A 21,529-nucleotide genomic window follows, 5' to 3' on the forward strand; every position below is an offset into this window, starting at 1 on the left:
CTAGCCGCCGCCGATCGCAGCACCCGACCACACCATCGACGGCGGAGGTGTTGATGGTAGGCAAACAAGCTTCCACCTCTTTCCCATCCACCCCTTGGCAGCCGGCGATCCGACGTATTCCCCCTCCCCCCCCCCCCCGCCACCGGCACGTACTTGCAAGTACAGTGCCAACTAGCTCCTCGTCGACGAGGGACCTCTGCAATCGTCATTCTGGTTGATGCGAGGTGCCCTCTCTTTCTCGCCATGGCTACATGTCGGCCTGCGTTATGTGTAGGCAGGCGATGATCACGCATGCCCTGCCCTGCCGTGCCGAAGCAGACACAGGCATTTCTGCCAAGGCACGAGGCGCCGCCGACGAGCCGAAGATGCTGTCCAGCTGTGTCCTTGCGGTGCACTGCCGTGGTCATGTTCCATGTCCCCTCTGGTTTGGCGAATCGGAAGGCATCACGGTATATTGACGAACCTGGTATTCGTTGGTGCACACTGTGTGCGAGGAATACGTGGATGATATTGGGTTAAAGGAATGCCAAGTTCAAGTACAGAGTACAGAGTACGGAGTACACTGGACAGACTCTTTTGCAGCAGTTGTACTCCGTACATACAGTACAGTATACAACTAATAGGTGCAGAGCACACGCACGGAGCCTCCTAGGTAGTATCGGCATCAGCAATGACCCCTGCGACGTCTGCAAAGGCTGCACGTTTCATGGCGGATTCTTGGCCCGCCGCCCACCATCTGGCGGGCCACACCCACGATCCATGGCAGGGTCTTGGAACGTTTAGCGCCACAGACACTCGCCATGGCAGATGCACCCACCATTCGGAGCAGACGCTTGCCCGCAGGCGAACAGGCGAACATGCATCCCCTCCATCCATCGTCACCCCCACCAAACGTTGCCACGAGACTCGACTCCTCCCCTTCCGCCGCCGGCACGTCTCAACAGCTGTTACGGGTCCGAACCGAGCTTCCGAAGGGTCTGCCGGCCGTGTCAAACAGCGGCAAAACCCCCACAGGCTGCTCTGGGCTTCCCTGACGCCAGCCACGACGTGTCCGGCCTAGGAACCCAGTCCCCGACGATGGAATCCTCTCCGACACGGATGCCGACGCACGAGACGCCGAGACGCGGCCACGGACGGAGCCGTTCCGATGTTGTCATTCGATGACACCCACACAGACGTTGCGAGGAACCCTTGGAACGGCCTGTTCGCCGCTGGTGTTCGAGCCTAGTCCTCATCCCCAGCGGGTATCCTGCAACAGGCAACGCCGGCTTCGTCGAGGCATGGCGACAAAGCAGACTGCATTTTTTGAAACGCCAACAATGGCAGCCATCCTCCCATATGGTGTGTGATGATGCGGCTCGAGCTCGGAGCATCCGCAGAGAATTCACTCGGGCCATTGGTGCCGTCCTGCTGCATTCTACCATGGGTGCCCAGAGCGGCGGGGCTCGTTGCATTCGTGCAGGAACCGGTTGAAACTCCTGCACAACCTAGGCGGCCCAGCATGATCATGCCCGCCGCCCCGACGTTGTTGCATGGCAATGCTGCTCCTCACTGTTTCCGAACCGCCTTTTTCCCACCATCTGCATCTCCTCGCGGCTTCGCCAACAGATTCCAACCAAGCCACTCGCTGCTGTGCCTTTCGGATCGCTCGCCACGCCATGGCAATTGCCGTGACACAACACCGCCCCGATGGCAGGGTGTCGCTTGAGCACTCTTGCCTACATGGGGAGGAACCACGGCCAACGGCGCGTTTGTTCAGCGCAAGGAGGCAGAGCGAGAAGCTGGCCCCGCGTACCCCGAGGCCAATGATGGCAACCGATGTTAGAGGTGCTTGTGCATGTGGTCGGGATCGAGATGTGTTGAGTTTTCCCAACACATGGTGCGGCACACTACAGTTTGCATGCCATCCGGCGGAGCTTGCTACAGTGCCACGCGATGCATGCTCCCGTGCTGCATTTCTATCCTTTTTCTTTATCTTTTCATTTGGGGGACATGTGCACATGTACTTGGCACTGTCCTTTTCGCTGGTGCTCATCTGTCATCGCAGCATGGTCACGACAAGATGGTTGCCAAGATGTGTCATGTTGCGACCTGCCGCTTGGTGGGAATGCATGTGACGTATAGAAATGTGAGTGCGGTAGCATGGAACTGTGGCCGCCTTCGCCATAATTATTGCACACATACCACATACACACATTAACACATACACACGTACACATACACACATACATATACACACATACACACATACACATACGCGAGTGCATTGCTGGTGTACATGTAAGTAGGTGTGTACAAGTACATGTATGTAATGCAAGCCAAGCTATTGGTGATGCGGCATATGAGCAGGCGGCTCCGACAGGACAGCCGATTATAAATAATTATTATCCGTGGCTCTCCAATGAAAAAGAGTCACTTCGCGAGGCTGGGCTACGACCCAATTGGTGAGCCGGACAGTGGGGCGACAAAAACATCGATTCAATTCGGTCGAGTGGCGCCACCATAACTGAATCGTTACTTTTGTCGGGTCCCTGTATCCGTGCTGTACCTCGGTATACTGTAAAGTACACTCCGCATGTTAGTAGCGTACCAGGCAGTACATGCGATTGTACCTTGCGTGGGTACCTGCGCAGGTACACCTACTGCTGGATCTATTAGTGACCAGGTACAGTGCCGTGTGCCTGCCTGAACGGTAGCAATAGCTTAGCAGTGCTGTCAAGCTACCTTCCTAGCTCCTCAGCTTCCACGACGCTCCTCTCTCTTCTCCTCACACCAGCAACGCACCCTCATCCATCGAGCAACACAGCCCAGAATCGCCGTCGACCTGTGACAAGCACGCATCCTCCCTCCCACCACGTCACTCTCTGACCTCAGCATTGCATATCCTGCTGACCGTGACCCCTCGCCGAAGCGTGCGGGGTGAGAGATTGGGTTGCATCGTCCCTACCTGCATTCGTCTGCCGTGCCCTCCCAAGGCACCTAACCAACCAGCTGCCTCTCCGCGTCTGCCGCGTCGCTGCCTGCCTCTCTGCCTGCCTCTCTGCCTGCCTCGCTGCCTGCCTCGGTACCTGCCTCGATACCTATTCTCGTCTGCGCATTTCACGAGCACCCGTGGTCAGTCCTGCTTCTTCAAGGGCAACCTCGCCACGACGACGACGACGACGACGACGACGACGACGCCCTCGCCATGCTGTGCCGAACGCTCCCCCGCCGCGCCGCGGCCGTCGTGTCGCGTGCCGGCGTCGGTGCCGGTGCCGCTGTCGGTGCTCGAGCTCTGAGCGCGACGGCACTTCGACAGTCCAAAACCCCCTCGATGGGGGACATCAACCCTTCGCCGTCGGCGGTCCAGTCCTTTGCCGGCAAGCAAAAGGCCTTTCGAGAGCAGCAGGCGGAGGCGCAGAGGGAGAGAGGAGCACGTGCGTTGGCCGCCCAACGATCCTCCGCTACTTCGTCCGAGAAGTCGGGTCGAGGCTCACCCAAGATCGATGCAGGAGCGACGGCCGAGGCGAAGCAGAACGAGACGGAGCGAAAGCAGGGCGCCCTCACCAACCTCATCTACGGTACCAAGGAGGGTCGCGAGATGGACGCGCAGATCCAGGCGAGCTTCAGCCAGGTCCTGGCCCGAGGAAAGTACGTGCACTCGATCGTCTTCCACGAGGTCAAGCCCGACAAGGTGGACGAGTACGTCGAGCTCGTCGGCAAGTGGTACCCTCGGGTGGCCAACGCGACGGAGAACAAGGTGCATCTGGTCGGCAGCTGGCGCACCGAGATTGGCGACTGCGACACGTTTGGTAGGCATCGGCCGTCCCCCCTCCCCTGTTGCCCCGGGCACGCCTCATGCTGACGAGCGCCAGTTCACATCTGGGAATATCAAAAATACGCCGGCTACCACGAGTCTCGGTACTCCATCACGCACCAACCCGGCTACGCCGAGATGGACGCCAAGCTGAAGACGATGATCAAGTCCAAGAACATCTCCCTCATGCAGGAGTTCTCCTTCTGGCCCACGACGCCGCCGCGCCAGCTCGGCGGCGTCTTCGAGCTGCGATCATACACGCTGCACCCGGGCAACCTCCTGGAGTGGGAGACGCACTGGCGTAGGGGTCTCAAGGCCCGCCGGGAGGTCATGGAGGGTGTCGGCGCCTGGTTCGTGCAGATAGGAGACCTGAACACGGTCCACCACCTCTGGCAGTTTGCCAACCTCGAGGAGAGGCGAGAGCGCCGCGAGAAGAGCTGGTCGGTCGAGGGCTGGAGCGACACGGTTCACAAGACGGTGCCTCTTATCCAGAGCATGAAGTCGAGAATCCTGATCCCCATGCCCTGGTCGCCCGTGGCCTAAGCCTCGCGCTTCGTTTCCGTCGGACCCGCCGCCAAAGTCGAGAGGTGGACGACGGATGCTCGTTGCGTTTCTCCCCTCGAGCCCGGAGGCGAAGCGCGACATGCCTAGCTCGCACGACAGAGACTTGACCGAGGTCGAAGTTGCATGCACAAAAGTCATGGTCTACATAGTATCCCTCTTCCTGTTGTCAAAAAAGGAAAGAAAAAAACGAAGACAAAAAAAAGCAGGCTTCCGATACGCTTCTTACTGTACATGGCACGCGCTCCTTACTTGCCGGCACTTTGGCGCCTGGCCTCGTCGCGTCGTCTCCGTCCTCGGGGTATCTATCACATGCCGTCTGCGGCATTTTGCTAGTCTTCCAGCTCGACGCCCATGACGGCAGCAAGGTTCCTCCGTGCCTGGTCCAGCATGTGGCTCAAGAATCCGAGCTTCGAGTAGACCGATATGAGGCTCGGGTCGGCGCTCTCGATGCGTATCTTTTCGCGCACAAAGACTTGCTCGACGTCACCCAAGGCTGGAGGCTGGGGCGAGTGTCTCGCACTGCCCATCCTCGACTCGGCGCTGCCATCGCCGCGGGGCCTGTAGGGGAAGATGAGGTCCATCTCGTCATGCTCGAGCCGTCGGACGGTGCCGATGGCGAGGCCGAGCTTGGTGCCGAAATGCTGGGGCGCGTCGGTGGGCTCGAGGGCGCGCAGGTACAGCACGACGTTGCTCTCCTGCAGGGTGACGTGAAAGCTGACGCTCGACGGCAGGGGCGGCACGAAGTGATGGGCCGGACAGGAGCTCGCGAGCCACGAGTTGTCGGGGTAGGCGAGCGGCGGTCCCTTGAGCAGCGCGGCCGCCTCGGCGAGCGAGTCGGCGAGAAGGGCGAGCGTCGAGGCGAGGGCGAGGGCGTCGTTGTCGAAGGAGGCCGGCCGGGCGATGGTGAGGGCGAGGAGGTCCAGAGACTGGGTGAGGTGGGTGTGCAGCTCGTCGAGGGCGTGGATGTGGATGGGCGCCTCGGGGGCGATGCTGATGACTTGGGAGGGAAGGGTGCGGAATTGGAGGTTGAGCGTCTGCCGGAGGGGAGCATGGCCCGTCAGCATGTGCCGTGGACGGCGCGGAGGAGAGGAACGGGGCAACGGACGCCTTTGACGATGCGGGTGCCGACGCGGGTGAGGGTGCCCTTGACTCTCTCGTTGCGGTGAGTGCTCATCACGAGGGTGCTGCCGGGGTCTATGGGCGCGAGGAGGGCGTAGCAGTCTTCGAGGCCGTGCTTGAGTTCATGGCAGACGTCGATGGTCTCGGCCGTGATCCAGGCGAGCTCCCGTTTCTGGTGAGCATTCGCCCTCGGTCAACTGCCGCCATCCGAGGCACGAGAATGGGGGGGGACGAACCAACGATTCGGCCTCCTTGACCTTGAGTTCTTCGGCAGAGATGGGCGGCCAGATGTCGACGGACATGTCGGAGGGAGGCGGGGTTCCAATCGGACGGCAACGGGCAGCATGGGAGGGACGACGAGAAGAGCTTCCATGCAGCACAAGTGAAGGGTGTTGGAAAAAGATGGCCAAGTTGTGACGTCGGCTCGAGTAGCCGCTCGTGTCGTTTCGAGGCGGCTAGGGGTGTGGTGGGGCGGCTATGGGGCGCCTACGGGGCGCGCTGATGGTGCCTGCCGCCGCGCGAGGCAACGAAATGGTGAAGAATTCACGGCCGATGCAAACTTGCACTCATCCCATCCCACGCACGCGCACTCACCACGACTTGTGCGCAAGCATACCCATCGACTTTGGACAACGGAAGCTGCATAGGCATTTCTTTATACAGCTTCCTACAGGACGGTTCTACATTCCACCCAGAAGTCACGCCCACCGCGGCTGGGCGTTCTGGCCAGCATCATCGTCGAAGGCTCCGCGGCAACCGGAGAGAGCTGGGCCGATTAGAACATTGGGGGCACGCAATCATGATGGCTTCGCCAGAGGATGGCACGGCGCCGGCTTCATCGACGGCGCCGGCAAAGGGCGAGATCAAAAAGCTCTCTCCCCTACCCAAGGGTACGTCCCGAAAGGTGCTGCTCGTTGGCCGTCCCGTCTCGTGCTGAACTCGTTCCCAGGTGCGACGATGCAAAAACGTCCACTCACGCGGCGGCAGGTGACGGCCTCGGTCAAGACAGCCGTCATCTACGTATCGTCCTCGATGCCCTTTATGTCGGCGGTGAAGCGGGTGCAGAAGCAGCTCCTCAAGTTCCACCGCAACGCCACCCGGGCGGCGCCGAGGTACGCTTCCCTGCAGGCTCGCGTCGAATCTCTCAAGCGCGACTGCGATGCCGGAATTCCCTTGGACGGCACGCAAGTCACGCTGTTGGGCACGGGTCGCGCGGTGGAGAAGACTCTGGCCATTGCGAGCTGGTTCCAGCAGAGGGGCGATTGCGTGGTGAAGATGACGACGCGAACCGTGGGCACCGTGGATGATGTGGTGACGGTCGAGGGCGAGGACGAGAGCCGTCTACGGATGTTGAGCTGTCTCGAGGTCGTGTTGCGTCTCAAGTGAGACACGGGAAAGCACACCAAACATTGTCCCCTCTTCCTCGCACCAAGATGGGTGAGGGACGGCAGATGCAGGACGACGATTGCTCGGCGAGCCTTGCGCAGAGCCGGCCCGACGAGACGATGGGTGGCGGCACGGGGCGGCCCGAGGCCGAGAGCAGGCTCACGGGTGGTATTCATTTTTGGGAAGGGTATGGACGAGCGAGGGAGCAAGAAAGCTCGCGCGGCCACTTTTTGGCAACAGGTCCCCCAGAGCAGCACTTTGCTAAATCATGGCCCAGACGTCCAAACACCAAACATGTCGATACAGCAGCAAAGCAAGCCCGGCCGTCGCACATGAAGAAAAGGGGAGAAATTTGTTTGGCCCCGGGCACATGGCGAGGCAACGACGGAGAAGGCTGGCATCGTCGTTTGGGTATTACGTCATCAAGTAACGCGAAAGGCACTGCATTCATCGGCCACGGTCAGCTGGGGTCCCCTCGGCAAGGGCGAGACGACGACGACGACGACGACTCACTCGATGATCAATTGCTCGGCGCGCCAGACGCCGCTGGCGACCCAGAGGCCGCAGTTGACAATGTCGCCGTAGCGCTTGTCGGGCGTCTTGACGGTGGCGAACATTCGGAAGGCGTACCGGCGCGGGTCGACGTCCTGCGGCTGGCGCAGGCCGAGCAGCGAGTCGAGGAGGTCGCAAGGGCCGGAGAGGGAGCCGCGGGTGCGCATCTCAAGTCTGTTCCGTCAGCATCACACGTCGGCGAGGCGGGGCAAGCGGGCAGCACGCACATGGCGGGCGGCTCGTCGGTCGTCTGCAGGACAAAGGCGCCCTCGACGATGCGGATGGGTCGGAAGCCGCGGGCCTGGCCCAGGTCGTATCCGCCGGCCTGGAGGCGTCGGCGCCGTGTCAGTCGCGCAGCGGGGGGACGAGAGGGAAGGGCGGATTCGCACGTACAATGACGCGGCCGTTGCCAAAGGATCCGGACCAGGAGCCGGTGGAGATTGTGGAGATTTCCTTTTTCACTCGGTTCTCGACGCGCACGGGCTCCGGGTTGAGGGCGACGGCGATGCGAAAGTCGAACTCGAGGGTCGGCACGGGAAAGGAGATGGAGGGCGTCGGGAAGTGGAGCAGGGCGCGCTTGCAGGCCTCTTCGACGCCTACGCAGGCGGGCGAGGACGGGTCGGCTGACGGGTGTCGTCGGGCGTCGGGCTCGGGCGGCGGCGGATTCCTCGCGGCGTCGGAGACGTCATCTCGGCGAGCGTGCGGCGGCGGAGGCGGCGAGGCGTGCGAGGCCGACGAGGCACAGGCGCCGCCGGCGGAGCAGCGAGCCTTGGACCTCGGGCCGGAGAAGGGAAAGGCCGAGGTCAGGTCGGTGTCCCAGTCGGCCGAGGCGGCGTCGAGGCTGCGTTTGCGGTCGGCGTAGGATGCCGCGGCCGTCGTCGCCGCCGTCGTCGTCGTCGTCGTTGTCGTCGTCGCCGTCGTGAGGGCCGAGAGGTTGGTCGGGGACGTCACGGCGGGGCACAGCAGCGTCTCCGTCTCGTCGGCGGCCATGCTGCGGGAGGCGAGGGACAAGGAAAACGCTCGCTCCCGTCGTGCGGGCTGGGGGGGGGGGCAGGCGATGGATGCGATGGATGTGACGGATGTGACGGATGTGATGGATGCGTCGATGGATATGTCAATGGATGTGACGGATGTGATGGATGCGTCGATGGATGCGTCGATGGATGTGTTGATGGATGTCTCGATGGATATGTCGATGGATGTGTCGATGGATGTGTCGATGGATATGTCGATGGATGTGTCGATGGATGTGTCGATGGATGCGTCGATGGATGCGTCGATGGATGCGTTGATGGATGCGTCGATGGATGCGTCGATGGATGCGTCGATGGATGCGTCGATGGATGCGGATCGCTCGATGAAATGGATGGGTTCGCCGACGAGAGGGATGGATGGAGGAGGCTCGCCTTTATCGGTGCCGTTCTCTCCACGGCTCGCCGAGGGTCGTTGCCAAGCCGCGTCGTGGGTAGGTAAGCAGGTTGGCAAGCAGGCGGGCGGGCGGCAAGGCAGGTTGGCCGGCGGCTGTCTGGTTGGCTGGAGCCGTCAAAGGTACGAGAGCAGGTAGCTTCGTAATTCGGCCTCGTTGGTCACGTCGGGCGCAGGTCGGTCGGCGAAGCAGCGGCTAGCTGGCGCAGGTAGGGTAGCACGAGTAAGTAATGCAGGCCGCTCGTCGGTCAAACAAGTCATTAGGCAGGGACGGACTTTGCCAATCGACGCACTTCAGCTTCGGGCTCGGCACCGGGTGGATGGCAAAAGCCGGCCAAGGCCGAGAGATCTCGTACGGGGCTTGTCGGAGGAGGCGACGGCGCTAGCGGGGGAGGAAATTCCGCCGGCCAAGTACAGCTACCCGCGCCCCGCGGCGACGATGGGCGGCGAGCAAGTCACGGTACCTGCCGTCGGAAGAAGCGCAGGCGCTCGCACCACCACGAGCCGCTGGGGCTCACCCACCAGCACGAGCACAAGTACTCGCCAGGTACTCGGTACGTGCACGCACTCGGCACACGTACTCGGTGCACGTCGTACTCACACCCGCACCGCCGACGACGCAGCGCCGCTCGTCACGGGTTTTGCGTTTCTTCTTAAGAATGAGGCAGTTCCGACGACGCTTCGGCGAGACAAGGTATCGCGAGAGAGCGAGGTAGGGCCAAGGTGCAGACGAGGAAACGAGCACGGCCGGAGATGGGCTGCGGGCATGGCATGGGCGGGATCGGGAGGTGGGGGGAAAGTCCGCTCGTCGACAGAGGCGGCGCGGGAGAGGCGGCTGATTTCTAATCGGCGTCGCCATTCGGCCAGCGGCGAAATGACGAGCAGTAGCGCGGCGAGCAGGCTCGCTGGCTGACCAACCGTCGCCCGCGCGGGGCCCGACGGGATTGTTCGGAGCCCGCGCGGGCGTCGAGGTTCTGCGCAGGTACAGGGTACTGGTGGCATTGGGACAGATGCCGGGTAATCCCGCGCAGTGCTGCCTGTACATGCACTGGACTGTTGTGCCGTCTTGGGTACATTGCACTGTCGTACAGTCTGTACGCACCATTGTATTGTCTGTACCGCACCGTTGTACTGTCTGCCCGCAGCACCGTTGTACAGTCTGTACCGCACCGTTGTACTGTCTGGACCGTATCGTTGTACTGCACCGTTGTTCTGTCTGTACTGCACTGTTGTTCTGTCTGTACTGCACCGTTGTTCTGTCTGTACTGCACCGTTGTTCTGTCTGTACTGCACTGTTATACTGTCTGTACTGCACCGTTGCACTGCCTGCCTGTTGCACTGTCTGCACCGCGCCGATGTACTGTCTCTACCGCACCGTTGTACTGTCTATACCGTATCGTTGTACTATCTACGGAGTACCCGCAGCACGGTTGTACCGTCTGTACCGCACCGTTGTACTGTCTGTACCGTATCGTTGTACTGCACCGTTGTTGTGTCTGTACTGCACCGTTATACTCTCTGTACTGCACCGTTGTACTGCCTGCACCGCACCGTTGTATTGCCTGCCTGTTGTGCTGTCTGTACCGCTCTGTCACACTGTCTGTGCTGCGCTGTTGACCGTCTGTGCTGCGCTGCGCTCCGTACTTGTCCCGTCATCGCTCTGTACAGAGTACGTCTAGTGCGGTGTAGCATACCTAGTACAGTATTACGGGCTCGCGAGTCTCGACGATGAACATCTGGTACCTACCTAGTACTTATAGAGTCCTTGCTTACCTGACTGTCTGCTCCGTTCAGGTGCGTAGCTGACCTCGACGAGTACGGGGCACGCGTGCAAGACTTGCAGCTCAGAGCACACCTACAGGTACAAGGACAGTGCCCGATACAGAGTACACCAACTGCACATGTACTTCTGGTGCGGTGTAGCATACAGCATTACAGGCTCGCGAGTCTCGACGACGAGCACGGGGGTAATTACAGAGTCCTTGCTTACCTGACTGTCGGCTCCATCTAGTTAGTAATTACCTAGTAAGTACGTACCTCGGACGATGGCCTCGACGAGTACTCCGTACGGCGCACGCGTGCAAGACTTGCAGCTCAGAGCACACCTAGGTAAAAGTACAGTGCCCGATACAGGGTACACCAACTGTACATGTACGTATAGTGCGGTGCACTTGGCATACAGCATTACAGGCTCACGAGTCTCGACGATGAGCACGGGGTAATAATTTATTACCGAGTCCTTGCTTACCTGGCTGTCTGCTCCATCTAGGTACTAACCCAGTGCGTACGTCGGAAAATGACCTCGTCGAGTACGGGGCACGCGTGCGAGACTTGCAGCTCAGAGCACACCTACTTACAGGTACAAGTACAGTGCACGGTACAGAGTACACCAGCTGTACAAGTACGTCTAGTGCGCCGTAGCATGCAGTATTACAGGCTCGCGAGTCTCGACGATGAGCACGGTGGTAATAACAGAGTCCTTGCTTACAGTACCTATACTAGGTACGGTACACGCCTGTCTGCTCCGTCTAGGTACGTGCCTCGGACGATGACCACACCTACAGGTGCAAGTACGGTGCACCTTACAGAGTACACCAACTGTACATGTACCGTACGTCTGGTGCGGTGTAGCATGCAGTATTACAGGCTCGCATTCTCGACGATGGGCACGGTGGTAATAATTACAGAGTCCTTGCTTAGGTACATGCCTGTCTGCTCCGTCAGGTAGGTACGCCGTACATGCCTGTCCTCTCCGCCTAGGTACTACACCTCGGATGATGGCCACACCTACAGGTACAAGTACAGTGCACCGTACAATAAGTACAGAGTACACCAGCTGTACATGTACATGATCCGCAGCCATCGCAGGCGGTGATGAGTAAGCAAAGCCGCAGCTCGTCCCTCGAGGCGTGACATGGCGCCACCGGACACGAGAATCAGGCCGTCCGTCGGACGCATGTACCCGATACCTGCCCAGGCACGGCGGCCGTAGGGGCAGGGCAGGTTCCCGGTACCTACGACGGACAAGAGCGTGCCTGTCGACTCGACTCATTCTGCTTCCTTCTTGGCCGACCGCCTCCCTCCCGGTCCTCCCCATCCCTCTCCATCCTCCCCATCCCTCCCCGTCCGTGCCTGTCACTCTCCTCCCACTCCTCCCTTTCCCTCCCTCCCTCCATTGTTGCGGGACGTCTTGGGTCAGCCCACCGTCATTCGACGTCGGCCTGTTTCGGTGCTCGCTCGCCTGTTGGCGGTTCGCCGCCTCGCCTCGTCGCCTCCTTTCCGCCCGCGAGCAGGCCGCGGACCGGTCTGTCCCGACGGCAAGCCGCTCGTCGTGCTTCGTGGCGAGGGGCAAACGTACGTTGGTCCGTCGGCCGGCGGCGGCTTCCCCGTCCCCCCAGCGCTTGCCGGACCGCCACCGACGGCGACGAGTATTCCATGACGACGATGCGGCCACGGACCGTACGGGTGCTCGTCCCGCATGCCCATGGCCGGGCCGCCGTTGCTGTGCGTTGGCATGTGGCCGCCTCGTTTGCCCGTTCTAGGTCGAAATGAAAAGCAAGCAACCCAGGGACCATGCATCGCCGAGCTGGCCTGTGCAGCCGTGGCCGTCGGACGCCGGAAGCCGGGTCTGACGAGCAGGTGTGGGCGAGCAGCCGAGGGAGCAGAGGCGACACGGGAACATGTCGTCGTTGGAGCCGGTCGCCATTGTCTTGGATTGAATGTGGAATGCGGCGCCATGCCGACCATCTATTCGCGCCATGCCGACCATCTATTTTAACTACATGGCATTTTGATGCATTATTCGTACAGCCCGTGGACATGCTGCCGCGGACATGCCCGGGTGCTCGACGCCCGTGGGCGCCCGTGGCCATGGGGTTCCTGCTTCGACCCGGCTTCCCGTGCCCGATCCGTTTTTCTTTCGTCGCCTTTTCCGTGCTGCCCTTTTTTATCCTCTTCTTTGCGCGGCATGCGCCGCACCACGACCGAGTGCCCGTGCGTGCTTGCCGCCAGTGCCTCAGATCACCAGGGCGCCGCCGACAATGACGGCGAGGCCCGCGTGCAGCATAAAGGGCGTCACCAGCGACCCGGCCGCGTTGGCCACCTTGGCCGTCGGGCTCGTCGCCGTCGTGTTTGCCGACGTCGTGCTCGTCTTTACGGTGCTCACCGACGTCGTGCTCGTCGTCATGGTGCTCGCCGTCATGGTGCTCGCCGACGTCGTGCTCGCCGTCGTGCTCGCCGTCGTGCTCGTCGCCGTCGGGCTGGCGCTGCTGCTCGTCGTCGCGCTCGCCCCGTCGCTCGTCGCGCTCGCCGTTGGCGCACCGAGCTTTTCGAGGCCGCCCGTGATGGCGACGGGCCACATGGACGTCTTGTAGCCGTCAACGTCGGTCGTCGTCACCGTTCCGGATTCCAGGAAGCGCGAGTGCCGGTCGAACATTTGGCAGTGGGCCACGTCCTTGGCGGCGTCGAGCCGGCAGTTCATCTCGTCCGGAGAGCTGACGAGCCGTTAGCCGACGACGGGCAGGGGCGGGGCAGGGGCGCGCAAACCTCGTGGCAACGTTGCCGCTCATGGCCCACGTCGAGGGGCCTTGGGCGATGCTCCACGTCTCGACGCCGAACTCGGTGACGCTCGTGCCCGCGAGATAGCACCGGATGTCGATTGACGTCACGTCCGACGCGACGCCGACGATGGAGCCGAGGCACGGGTCCGGATGCGTCCTCTTTTCGGGGAAGAATACCGAGGCCGTCATGATGGTCGTCGTCGCCTCGGCGGCCAAGGCGGTGGCGAGCAGCAGGAGAGTGCGAACCATGGTGGTGGTGATGGCGAAGGAGAGGGATGGCGATGCTGTAAAGTGATGCCGCGATGCCGTGATGCTGTGATGCTGTGATGCTGTGATGCTGTGATGCTGTGATGCTGTGATGCTGTGATGCTGTGATGCTGTGATGCTGTGATGCTGCGATGCTGTACAATGATGATGCCGTGCGATGACAATGGTGCTGTAAGACAAGACTATTATGTATGATGCTGCCGCGGTGTGATTATTGCGCAATGGCCGGTACCGGTAATGAATGGCTTCGCCGCAACGACGAGAGAACGGACGCAAAGGGCGATGGAGCTCGTACGAGGACGTGTCCATGATGATGGCCGAGGCGACTTGATATAGCCATGACGGGCGCCGCCATGCGACGCACGGAGGAGCCGTAAAGGCAAAACAGGCGGATCGACGCACGACGTCTCATGCCTGTTTCGACCAGCGTTGCCCCTCCAGATGGTCGAGGCCGGGGCCGCCAGCAAGGTTGGCTTCGCAGAGCTTCTCGAAACGTACCTCGTCGTTCCGGTCGACGCCTTTGGCCAGCGACGCCAGCATGCTCGGAGCCTCGAGGGTCTCGTCTGGCGAGGTGATTGGTCGTCAGAGGCCCGTCGAAACAAAGGGGACCGGCGGCGTCGACGTACAGTGCGCACAGGAGGTCCAGAGCGAAGGCGTCGCGCGTGCTAGCCGATGCTCACCACGCGCAGGCCGCGACGTGGTAGGGGCTACAGTGCCGATACAGTGCCGTCACGGTACGGAGGGTGGGTTGGCGGCGACCAAGCGCTGCTGCCAATGCTGCCACGCTCCTGCCACGCTACAGCCACCGCTGCTGCCACGCTCCTGCCACTACAGCCACCGCTGCTGCCACGCTGCTGCCACGCTCCTGCCGCGACCTCGACCGCCGCCGCCACGGGCCTGCGCCTGCGCCTGCGCCTGCCCCTCGTTGGCTGCGGCTGCGGCGCACCTGCCTGCATGGCCACCGGCGCAGGAGTGCACTTGCTTCGAGGTCGGGCGGGGGCAGGGAGGGCGCGATGAAACTGGCAGGTTGTAGGGGGTATCAGTGCATTTGTTTGGCAGGTACGGAGTACGTTCGGCAGGTACGGAGTACAGTACGGTGTATTGATGCTCTGCTTGTATTCACAAGTGCAGTATTGATACTCTACTTGAATTTCGTACAGTGTTGATAGGCTACTTGAATTCCCTACAGTGTTGATAGGCTACTTGAATTCCCTACAGTGTTGATAGGCTACTTGAATTCCCTACAGTATTGACACTTTACTTGTATTCCGTACCCAGTACAGTATTGGCATTCTAATTACTTGTATCCCACCAGTATTGGTGCTCTGCTTGTATTCCGTCCAGTATCGACACTCTACTTGTATTCCGTCCAGTATGGCACTCTACTTGTATTCCGTCCAGTATTGGCACTCTACTTGTATTCCGTCCAGTATTGGCACTCTACTTGTATTCCGTCCAGTATTGGCACTCTACTTGTATTCCGTCCAGTATTGGCACTCAACTTGTATTCCGTACAGTATTGACACTCTGCTTGTATTCCGTACAGTATTGGCACTGTATTCCGCGCAGTATTGACGCTACTTGTATTCCGTATTGACACACTACTTGTATTCCGTACAGTATTGACACTCTATTTGTATTCCGCACAGCATTGACACGCTGCTTGTATTCCGTACAGTATTGACACTCTACTTGAATTCCGTACAGTATTGATTCTCTACTTGTATTCCGTACAATATCATATTCCACTACTTGTATTTCGTACATGTGCACCCACCAAGTATTATTGTCAATACGTATGTGCACTCTGTACTTGTACTCTGCACATATACAGCACACCACTACTTGCGCTCCGTACATGCACAACGCACCCAAGTACAGTATGCCCTCCGTGCTCATAGGCCGTAATGCTCTCCGTACAGCGCACGTGCTTGGGTGCACTGTACCCGTACCGGATGACGCCCTCGAGGAGTACATGTGTCGTAGATGCGGTACAGAGTGCCGGGGCTCCGCACGTACTCGTCAGGATGTCGGCCCGTTTTTTCCACATCATGTGAAGGACGCACCATGTGGATGATGATGCGGTCCCGTCGTATGCACTTACTGTAAGTACTTGCATGCAATACTTACTGTACATCCAAGTACTCCGTGCAGGTGCTGGTGCAAGTACACACCTACTGTACGGAGTACACCTGCAGTTCTGTACAGGTACAACTAGTTGTAAGTGTTAGGGGTTACACCCCGTATATTCACTTGGGCGCTGCCCAAGCAACGGCTCGCGGCGATGTAGGCGGCCCCCTATGGGAGCAAGGGCGCACCATCACGTGCGATGCCGCCAAGTCACGTGCGCCGGGTCGCACAAGGGTATAAGAACACGGTTGACATTTGTACATTACTCCGTAGTGGAGGAGACATGGATCGTTGAATATCACAGATACGTGGGGCCCCTGTCACAACAGCGCCGCCCCGTAACAGTAATACCGTAACTTGCACCAAGAATGGCGGGGGTGACAAAAGTGCCTGTACTTACTCTGCAGTACTCCGTAGCGCAACCAAAATTAAATCGTCACTTATACTGTAGTGACTGCAAGTGCCTACCAGAGTACGGGTATAAGCATACACGCATACCTACAAATCGGAGACTTTGGTACGGCATTCATGCTCCAAGTACTCCGTGGCGCTACCAAAATTAAATCGTCAGCCTACCCAAGTACGGGTATAAGCATACACGCATACCTACAAGTCGGAGACTTTGGTACGTGCAGTAAGTAATACGGCATTCATACTCCAAGTACTCCGTCCTTGCACTCGTTCTCGCATGCAAGTACATGCAAGTGCGGCGGCAAGTACTCGTAGATGTGCAGTACAAGTACTGTAAGTAGAGGCAAGTCGCTCTTGGCGAGCATCCCCCTCTCCCTCTCGGCATGGCCAAGAGAGCTGCACGGAGCATTCTCTGCTTTGCCATTGTTGCTCCGCGAATGGCCCCTTGCCAGTCATTTTTCGTTGTCACGTATGGGTCCCGACTATTTATATACGAATCTACGCATGCGCGTGTACGGAGCACGCCCAGCGGATGGTGCACGGGAATGCCTGCGTCGCTGCAGCGCGAGAACCTCTACGGAGCACTGGCAGGCACATCTCCGGTTCTCCATACTTGGCTGTACGCACAGGTACTTGGTTGTACTCGAACTCTGTACAGTACTTGCACTAATTATTGCACTTTGCCGTGCAACTACGGAGTACTTGCGGCTGCTTGTACATGCAATGACAAGTACATGCGGAGCACCCGACGTTGTCGGTGGGGCACGGATACATGAAGGATTGGGTCCTTGTGGGTGGACGGAGTTTAGTGCATCATGTACCTGTACTTGCACCGGCTTATCGTTACTCGCCACCAAGTACACTTACTCGCCGGCGCAAAAACACTCATGAACAAGCACAAGTGCATGCTCGCAGCCGTACGGAGCACTCCACCACCAAGCATGCTTGCCCGCACGGCGACGAATGCCGGTGGCCGCAATCTCGAGCCAATGGCGTGGGCGTGGAAAATGGCCGATTTGTCTCCTCGCAGCCCCGAAAAATAGCTCCGTGCCGTGCCGAGGACTTGTGCTTCTTGCTTGTTCTCGCATGCACAGTGCCGACGCAAGCAAGCAATGCATCGAGTACTTGGGTGTGCAGGTGCCTGCTGGAGTGAGCGCGAAACGCATGCGCACAAGGAAGGGTACTTGCGGCGGTGCACCCGCTGTGCAAGTACGTGTTGTGCGCCTACTCGCATGTACATGTTAGTTTGCTTGCAAGTACCTCGCCAAGATACAGTAGCGCTTCGTTCGCACAAGTCTACGGTCGGCTGCTGTAAATGGATGCGGCAATGAACCGAAATACAAGATATTATTTGCGCCCATCCACCGCGAAAGCCAAGCCAAAAAGCGCCCATCTCGGCCCGTCGACGGATCATGTCGAGCTGCGTGAAATCATGGCGACGTATTCCAGCCGAGCATTGCAACTAGGCGTACCACCAATGCAACCAGGCGTACCGTACCGAGGTTGGACACGCGATGCAAGTAGTTGTACATGCCCATGCAGGTGTGCTGTATTAAATCTTGCCTGGGGTGCAAGTACCCGTGAGTCGGGAATTATTCCTGGGAATTTCCGAGTCCGTGTGCGGATACTGTGCTCTACAGTGCAACTACTGTACTTGCCGATGCAGTAATAGTAGTACTTACGTGCGCTCGTGTCCTCGGGTACAGTACATGTATCTGTACCTGGGCGGGGAGCATGACTGGCATTGGCCGCACCTCCACAGGTGCATCGTCGGGTACAGCTATTGTTACGTGCAAGCAATACAGGTACAAGCTCGAGTTGGACCCATCGTACCGCACTGTGCAGTGCAGGTCCGACTACCTACTTTGCATGTAATTACTTCCAAGTGCCGCGACAGATGCTGTCCGTCGAATGCTGTCCTCGGACGCTGCCCATCGGCGCTGACTCGAGTGCGGCACCTGCAGCTGCGGGTGCTATGCGTTCAGGGAAACGCCCGTCGCCCTTGTTTCCATTCCGAGCCGCCCATTGCGCTTCTCCAGCCTGGTTCGCTTCCCCGACAGGTGGCGATGGCACGGTGCAAGCAGACCATGACAAGACCTTGCACCTGTACTTGGAGCTGTCATGACACACGGCACATGTACAAGCAAGTACCGTACGGTGCAAGCAAGTGAGTACAGTTGTACTCTGTACTCCGTACAGTGCGGCAAGTACATGCCAGTACCACTGCATGTACAGTACAGTGCGATAATCCTCCGTACATGCATTCACGATTGCCGGCTGGGCCCAGGTACTTGCAAGTGCTGTAAGTACAAAGCAAATGTCTACAGTATGATGCAGTGCAGGAAAGGAGTACTCAAGTACTGTACTTGCCCAGTACGCAGTACTTGCCCACTACGTAGTACTTACTCAGTACGTAGTACTCCGTACTTACCCGCTACGTAGTACTTACCCACTACGTAGTACTTACCCAGTACTGCAAATGCGCATGTACCTGAACGGAGTACCGCTACGGAGCAACTGTGCATGTGCATGTACCTGCACTCGGTGCACAAGTGCACATGCAAGCACTGCAAGTACACCACTCCGCACGCCGACAAGTACATGTGCAACAAAGTACTGCAAGTACTTACTGTACTGCCTACAGCACCGCACATCTACGCCTCAACCACCGCACACCTACGCCACCACGTCACGTGGCGCCGCAAGCCACCCGCTCGGCAGCACCCGTCCCCGACGTCGCCTGCCGGCCGGCCCTCCGACGACGAAATCAACCTCGCCCTCCTCTCAATCATCGGCCATCTCGGGCCTCGCCCTCGGGCGCGTGCGTCCAGGTGCAGCTGCGACGAGTAAGTACTTGTGTGCGTGGACCGTCGCCGTCGATGTGTAGGATTCTTGGTACGAGCCGCCCCCGAGCGGAGCCGCCCCCCGGCCGACGGGCTGGGACATGACTTTGCGCCTCCGCTCGAGTCCACAATGACGCCCCTACTTACTTCGCTCGCACGCTCGACCCATCGGCTGGCTCTTTGGCCACCTCGCCCTCCATCGGGCTACTCGACCAAGGTAACTGGTCGCCCCCTGCAGGGCCGCCGACGACAAACCCGCTCGAGTTCCTTGACACCGACCTCTTCGTCGATACGAGTAATGCACTCGGCATGCCGGGACCGCGCACCCGCTTGTGCTCTATATATATATATATTTCTGTACGTAATGTGACGTCTCTACCTACAGTACTCGTGCTTGCTCCTGCCGTGCCCCGTACGGCAGTTGCTCGCCTGTCCGCCCATCTATAAAGCTGCCCGCCCTCGACGGCCGATTCCTGGAGAACCAACCACTCGCCGACCGCCCGCCCCGACACGACGTGCCCTTGCCCATCCGTCCTTCTCCTTGCCTCTCCTCGCTTCTGCCCGTCGAGAACATCATCGCTCAAGATGAGGTACGCATTCGCCGCCGCCGCCATCGCCCTCGCCACGCCGGCCCTCGCCGCCGTGGCCCAGGAAGACTGCGCCAAACATTGCGAGATGGAAAGGAAGAATTGCCTCGAGACACCCTTCTCCACGACGAAGCGTTGCAGCCTCATGCACGAGAACTGCAGGAAAGTCAACGGGTGCCCTTCGGTCGTCGGGAGACGCGCGGCGCCCGTGATTCAGCTCGACAACGACGACGAAGCCTCGCCTGCTGTCGGCGCGACCCCGACCGTCCGGCGGGACAAGTGCGCCTCGGATTGCCTCGAGGCCAAGTACAAGTGCCTGAGCAAGGACGGGTCCAACAAGTCGACCTGCATCTCCGACTTTGTCGGTTGCATCGGCTACAACCCGTACAGCCAGGACCCCGTCGTCGATCCGACCGCCTGCGCCTCCAAGACGCCGAGCTCGACCGCCGTCCCGACGGCGACGGCCAAGGCCACCCCCGAGCAGTACCGGTGCGCCGAGAAGTGCACGGCGGACAAGGCCAAATGCCTCGAGCTCTTCAGCCCGAACCTGTCGACGTGCGCCAACACCTTCGTCGCCTGCCTCGGCCACAACATCTACGACAAGGCCTCCGCCGAGCCCGTCGCCTGCACCGAGGAGGCCGTCAAGAAGATGCACGCCCACGAGCACGACGGCGAGTGCAAGGGGGAGGCGTGCGCCGGCAAGTCCAGCAGCGGCAGCCCCGCCACGAGCACCGCCACCAGCATCAACACCGCCACCAGCATCAGCACCGCCACCAAGTGCGCCGGATGCGCGCCGGCCCCGACGGCGGCCCCGACCAAGTCGTCGGCCCCGACCAAGTCGTCGGCCCCGACCAAGTCGTCGGTCCACAACGGCCACCCCGTTCCTCCGACCCCCGTCGGCACCGGCGCCCCCGCCAACCGGTGCCTGCCGGCCTGCGAGGACGCCAAGGCCAAGTGCCTCGCCACGAACAAGTCGTCCTGCCCCGGCGACTTCGAGGACTGCAAGGCCAAGTGCCCCGCGAGCAACGGCGGCCTGCCTCCCATCGTCGCCGGTGCCGGTCGCCACGCCGCGCCCGCCGTTGGCCTCTTGGCCCTCGCCGGTGCCGCTCTCTTTTTGTAGGAGCGGTGCGCTTCGGAGCATTGGTTGCATGGCGGCGTGGGCGGCATGTGACGTCGAATACCACTAGACTAATAGGCGCATCCTTGGATAATAAGACGCGCCCCCTAATACATACATTACTTGATTCATCAACTCCCATGCTGTCCTTTGTCTCCCCATGCCGTCATCTTGTCGTTTCGTATACGTTTGTTGGCCTTGTCTTTGCCACCCACCCATCCGCCTCTGTCGCCGCATGCTGTCCTCTGTCGCTCCACGCTGTCCTCTGTCGCTCCATGCCGTCATCCTGCCGTTTCGCATGCGTTCGTTGGCCTTGTCCCCGCCAACCACCCATCCGCCTCCTCTGTGCGGCCGGCGCCGGTGCGGGGTGGAGCCGGCGGGGTGGAGCCGGCGGCGCCGAAGGCACGGCATCGCCGTTTGCGGCCGCACGAGTCCGAAAGAGGGCCGAAGCTGTATTATTATTAGCCGGCCGGGGGCCCCACGCCATCGGCATGCTAGCAAGTACGAGTGCAAGGTACATGTACTTGGGGGCGCGCTAGACGGCACCTCGTCCGACTGGCTTACGTGCCGCCTACGTACCGCCACTCGCACCACACCCACGGTCACGCCGACTGGCATGTACATGTACGCAGCCTCGGGCGCTCGAGGGAACGGATGCCACACCATCGAGCGACCGCATGTACCTGTACTCGGCACTTTGTGGCTGCTTCACTGGCCGGCCTACGTCGCCGTCACGTGCCGGCGGGCGAGCCAAAATTAAAGCCGGGAAATAA

The 21,529-nt window shown here is 60.1% G+C and overlaps 7 protein-coding genes across 7 annotated transcripts; 3 read left to right on the top strand and 4 right to left on the bottom strand.

Moving 5' to 3' along the window:
* Positions 1–3,187: 3,187 nt before the first annotated feature.
* DCS_02086 (NIPSNAP family protein) lies at positions 3,188–4,339 on the top strand (the record flags this gene model as incomplete). Its single annotated transcript, XM_040799415.1, has 2 exons — positions 3,188–3,791; positions 3,855–4,339. 2 exons carry the CDS (start codon positions 3,188–3,190, stop codon positions 4,337–4,339), a joined length of 1,089 nt encoding a protein of 362 aa, XP_040660298.1.
* Positions 4,340–4,689: 350 nt separating this feature from the next.
* On the bottom strand, positions 4,690–5,781 carry DCS_02087 (37S ribosomal protein rsm22; the record flags this gene model as incomplete). The annotated part of the gene is made up of 3 exons (XM_040799416.1): positions 4,690–5,394; positions 5,466–5,651; positions 5,716–5,781. The coding sequence occupies 3 exons, from the start codon at positions 5,779–5,781 to the stop codon at positions 4,690–4,692; spliced, it is 957 nt and encodes a 318-aa protein (XP_040660299.1).
* Positions 5,782–6,278: 497 nt separating this feature from the next.
* Positions 6,279–6,865, top strand: DCS_02088 (Ribonuclease P/MRP, subunit POP7; the record flags this gene model as incomplete). The annotated part of the gene is made up of 2 exons (XM_040799417.1): positions 6,279–6,369; positions 6,429–6,865. The coding sequence occupies 2 exons, from the start codon at positions 6,279–6,281 to the stop codon at positions 6,863–6,865; spliced, it is 528 nt and encodes a 175-aa protein (XP_040660300.1).
* Positions 6,866–7,374: 509 nt separating this feature from the next.
* Positions 7,375–9,947, bottom strand: DCS_02089 (Outer membrane protein, beta-barrel; the record flags this gene model as incomplete). The annotated part of the gene is made up of 5 exons (XM_040799418.1): positions 7,375–7,591; positions 7,645–7,742; positions 7,811–8,950; positions 9,444–9,890; positions 9,945–9,947. The coding sequence occupies 5 exons, from the start codon at positions 9,945–9,947 to the stop codon at positions 7,375–7,377; spliced, it is 1,905 nt and encodes a 634-aa protein (XP_040660301.1).
* Positions 9,948–12,048: 2,101 nt separating this feature from the next.
* On the bottom strand, positions 12,049–12,548 carry DCS_02090 (uncharacterized protein; the record flags this gene model as incomplete). Its single annotated transcript, XM_040799419.1, has 3 exons — positions 12,049–12,148; positions 12,201–12,344; positions 12,415–12,548. The coding sequence occupies 3 exons, from the start codon at positions 12,546–12,548 to the stop codon at positions 12,049–12,051; spliced, it is 378 nt and encodes a 125-aa protein (XP_040660302.1).
* A 309-nt stretch (positions 12,549–12,857) lies between these two features.
* Positions 12,858–13,650, bottom strand: DCS_02091 (uncharacterized protein; the record flags this gene model as incomplete). The annotated part of the gene is made up of 2 exons (XM_040799420.1): positions 12,858–13,335; positions 13,388–13,650. The coding sequence occupies 2 exons, from the start codon at positions 13,648–13,650 to the stop codon at positions 12,858–12,860; spliced, it is 741 nt and encodes a 246-aa protein (XP_040660303.1).
* Positions 13,651–19,637: 5,987 nt separating this feature from the next.
* DCS_02092 (uncharacterized protein) lies at positions 19,638–20,759 on the top strand (the record flags this gene model as incomplete). The annotated part of the gene is made up of 1 exon (XM_040799421.1): positions 19,638–20,759. One exon carries the CDS (start codon positions 19,638–19,640, stop codon positions 20,757–20,759), a length of 1,122 nt encoding a protein of 373 aa, XP_040660304.1.
* Positions 20,760–21,529: the final 770 nt, after the last annotated feature.

This window comes from Drechmeria coniospora, chromosome 01, assembly GCF_001625195.1.
Source record: "Drechmeria coniospora strain ARSEF 6962 chromosome 01, whole genome shotgun sequence".
Taxonomy (NCBI): domain Eukaryota; kingdom Fungi; phylum Ascomycota; class Sordariomycetes; order Hypocreales; family Ophiocordycipitaceae; genus Drechmeria; species Drechmeria coniospora.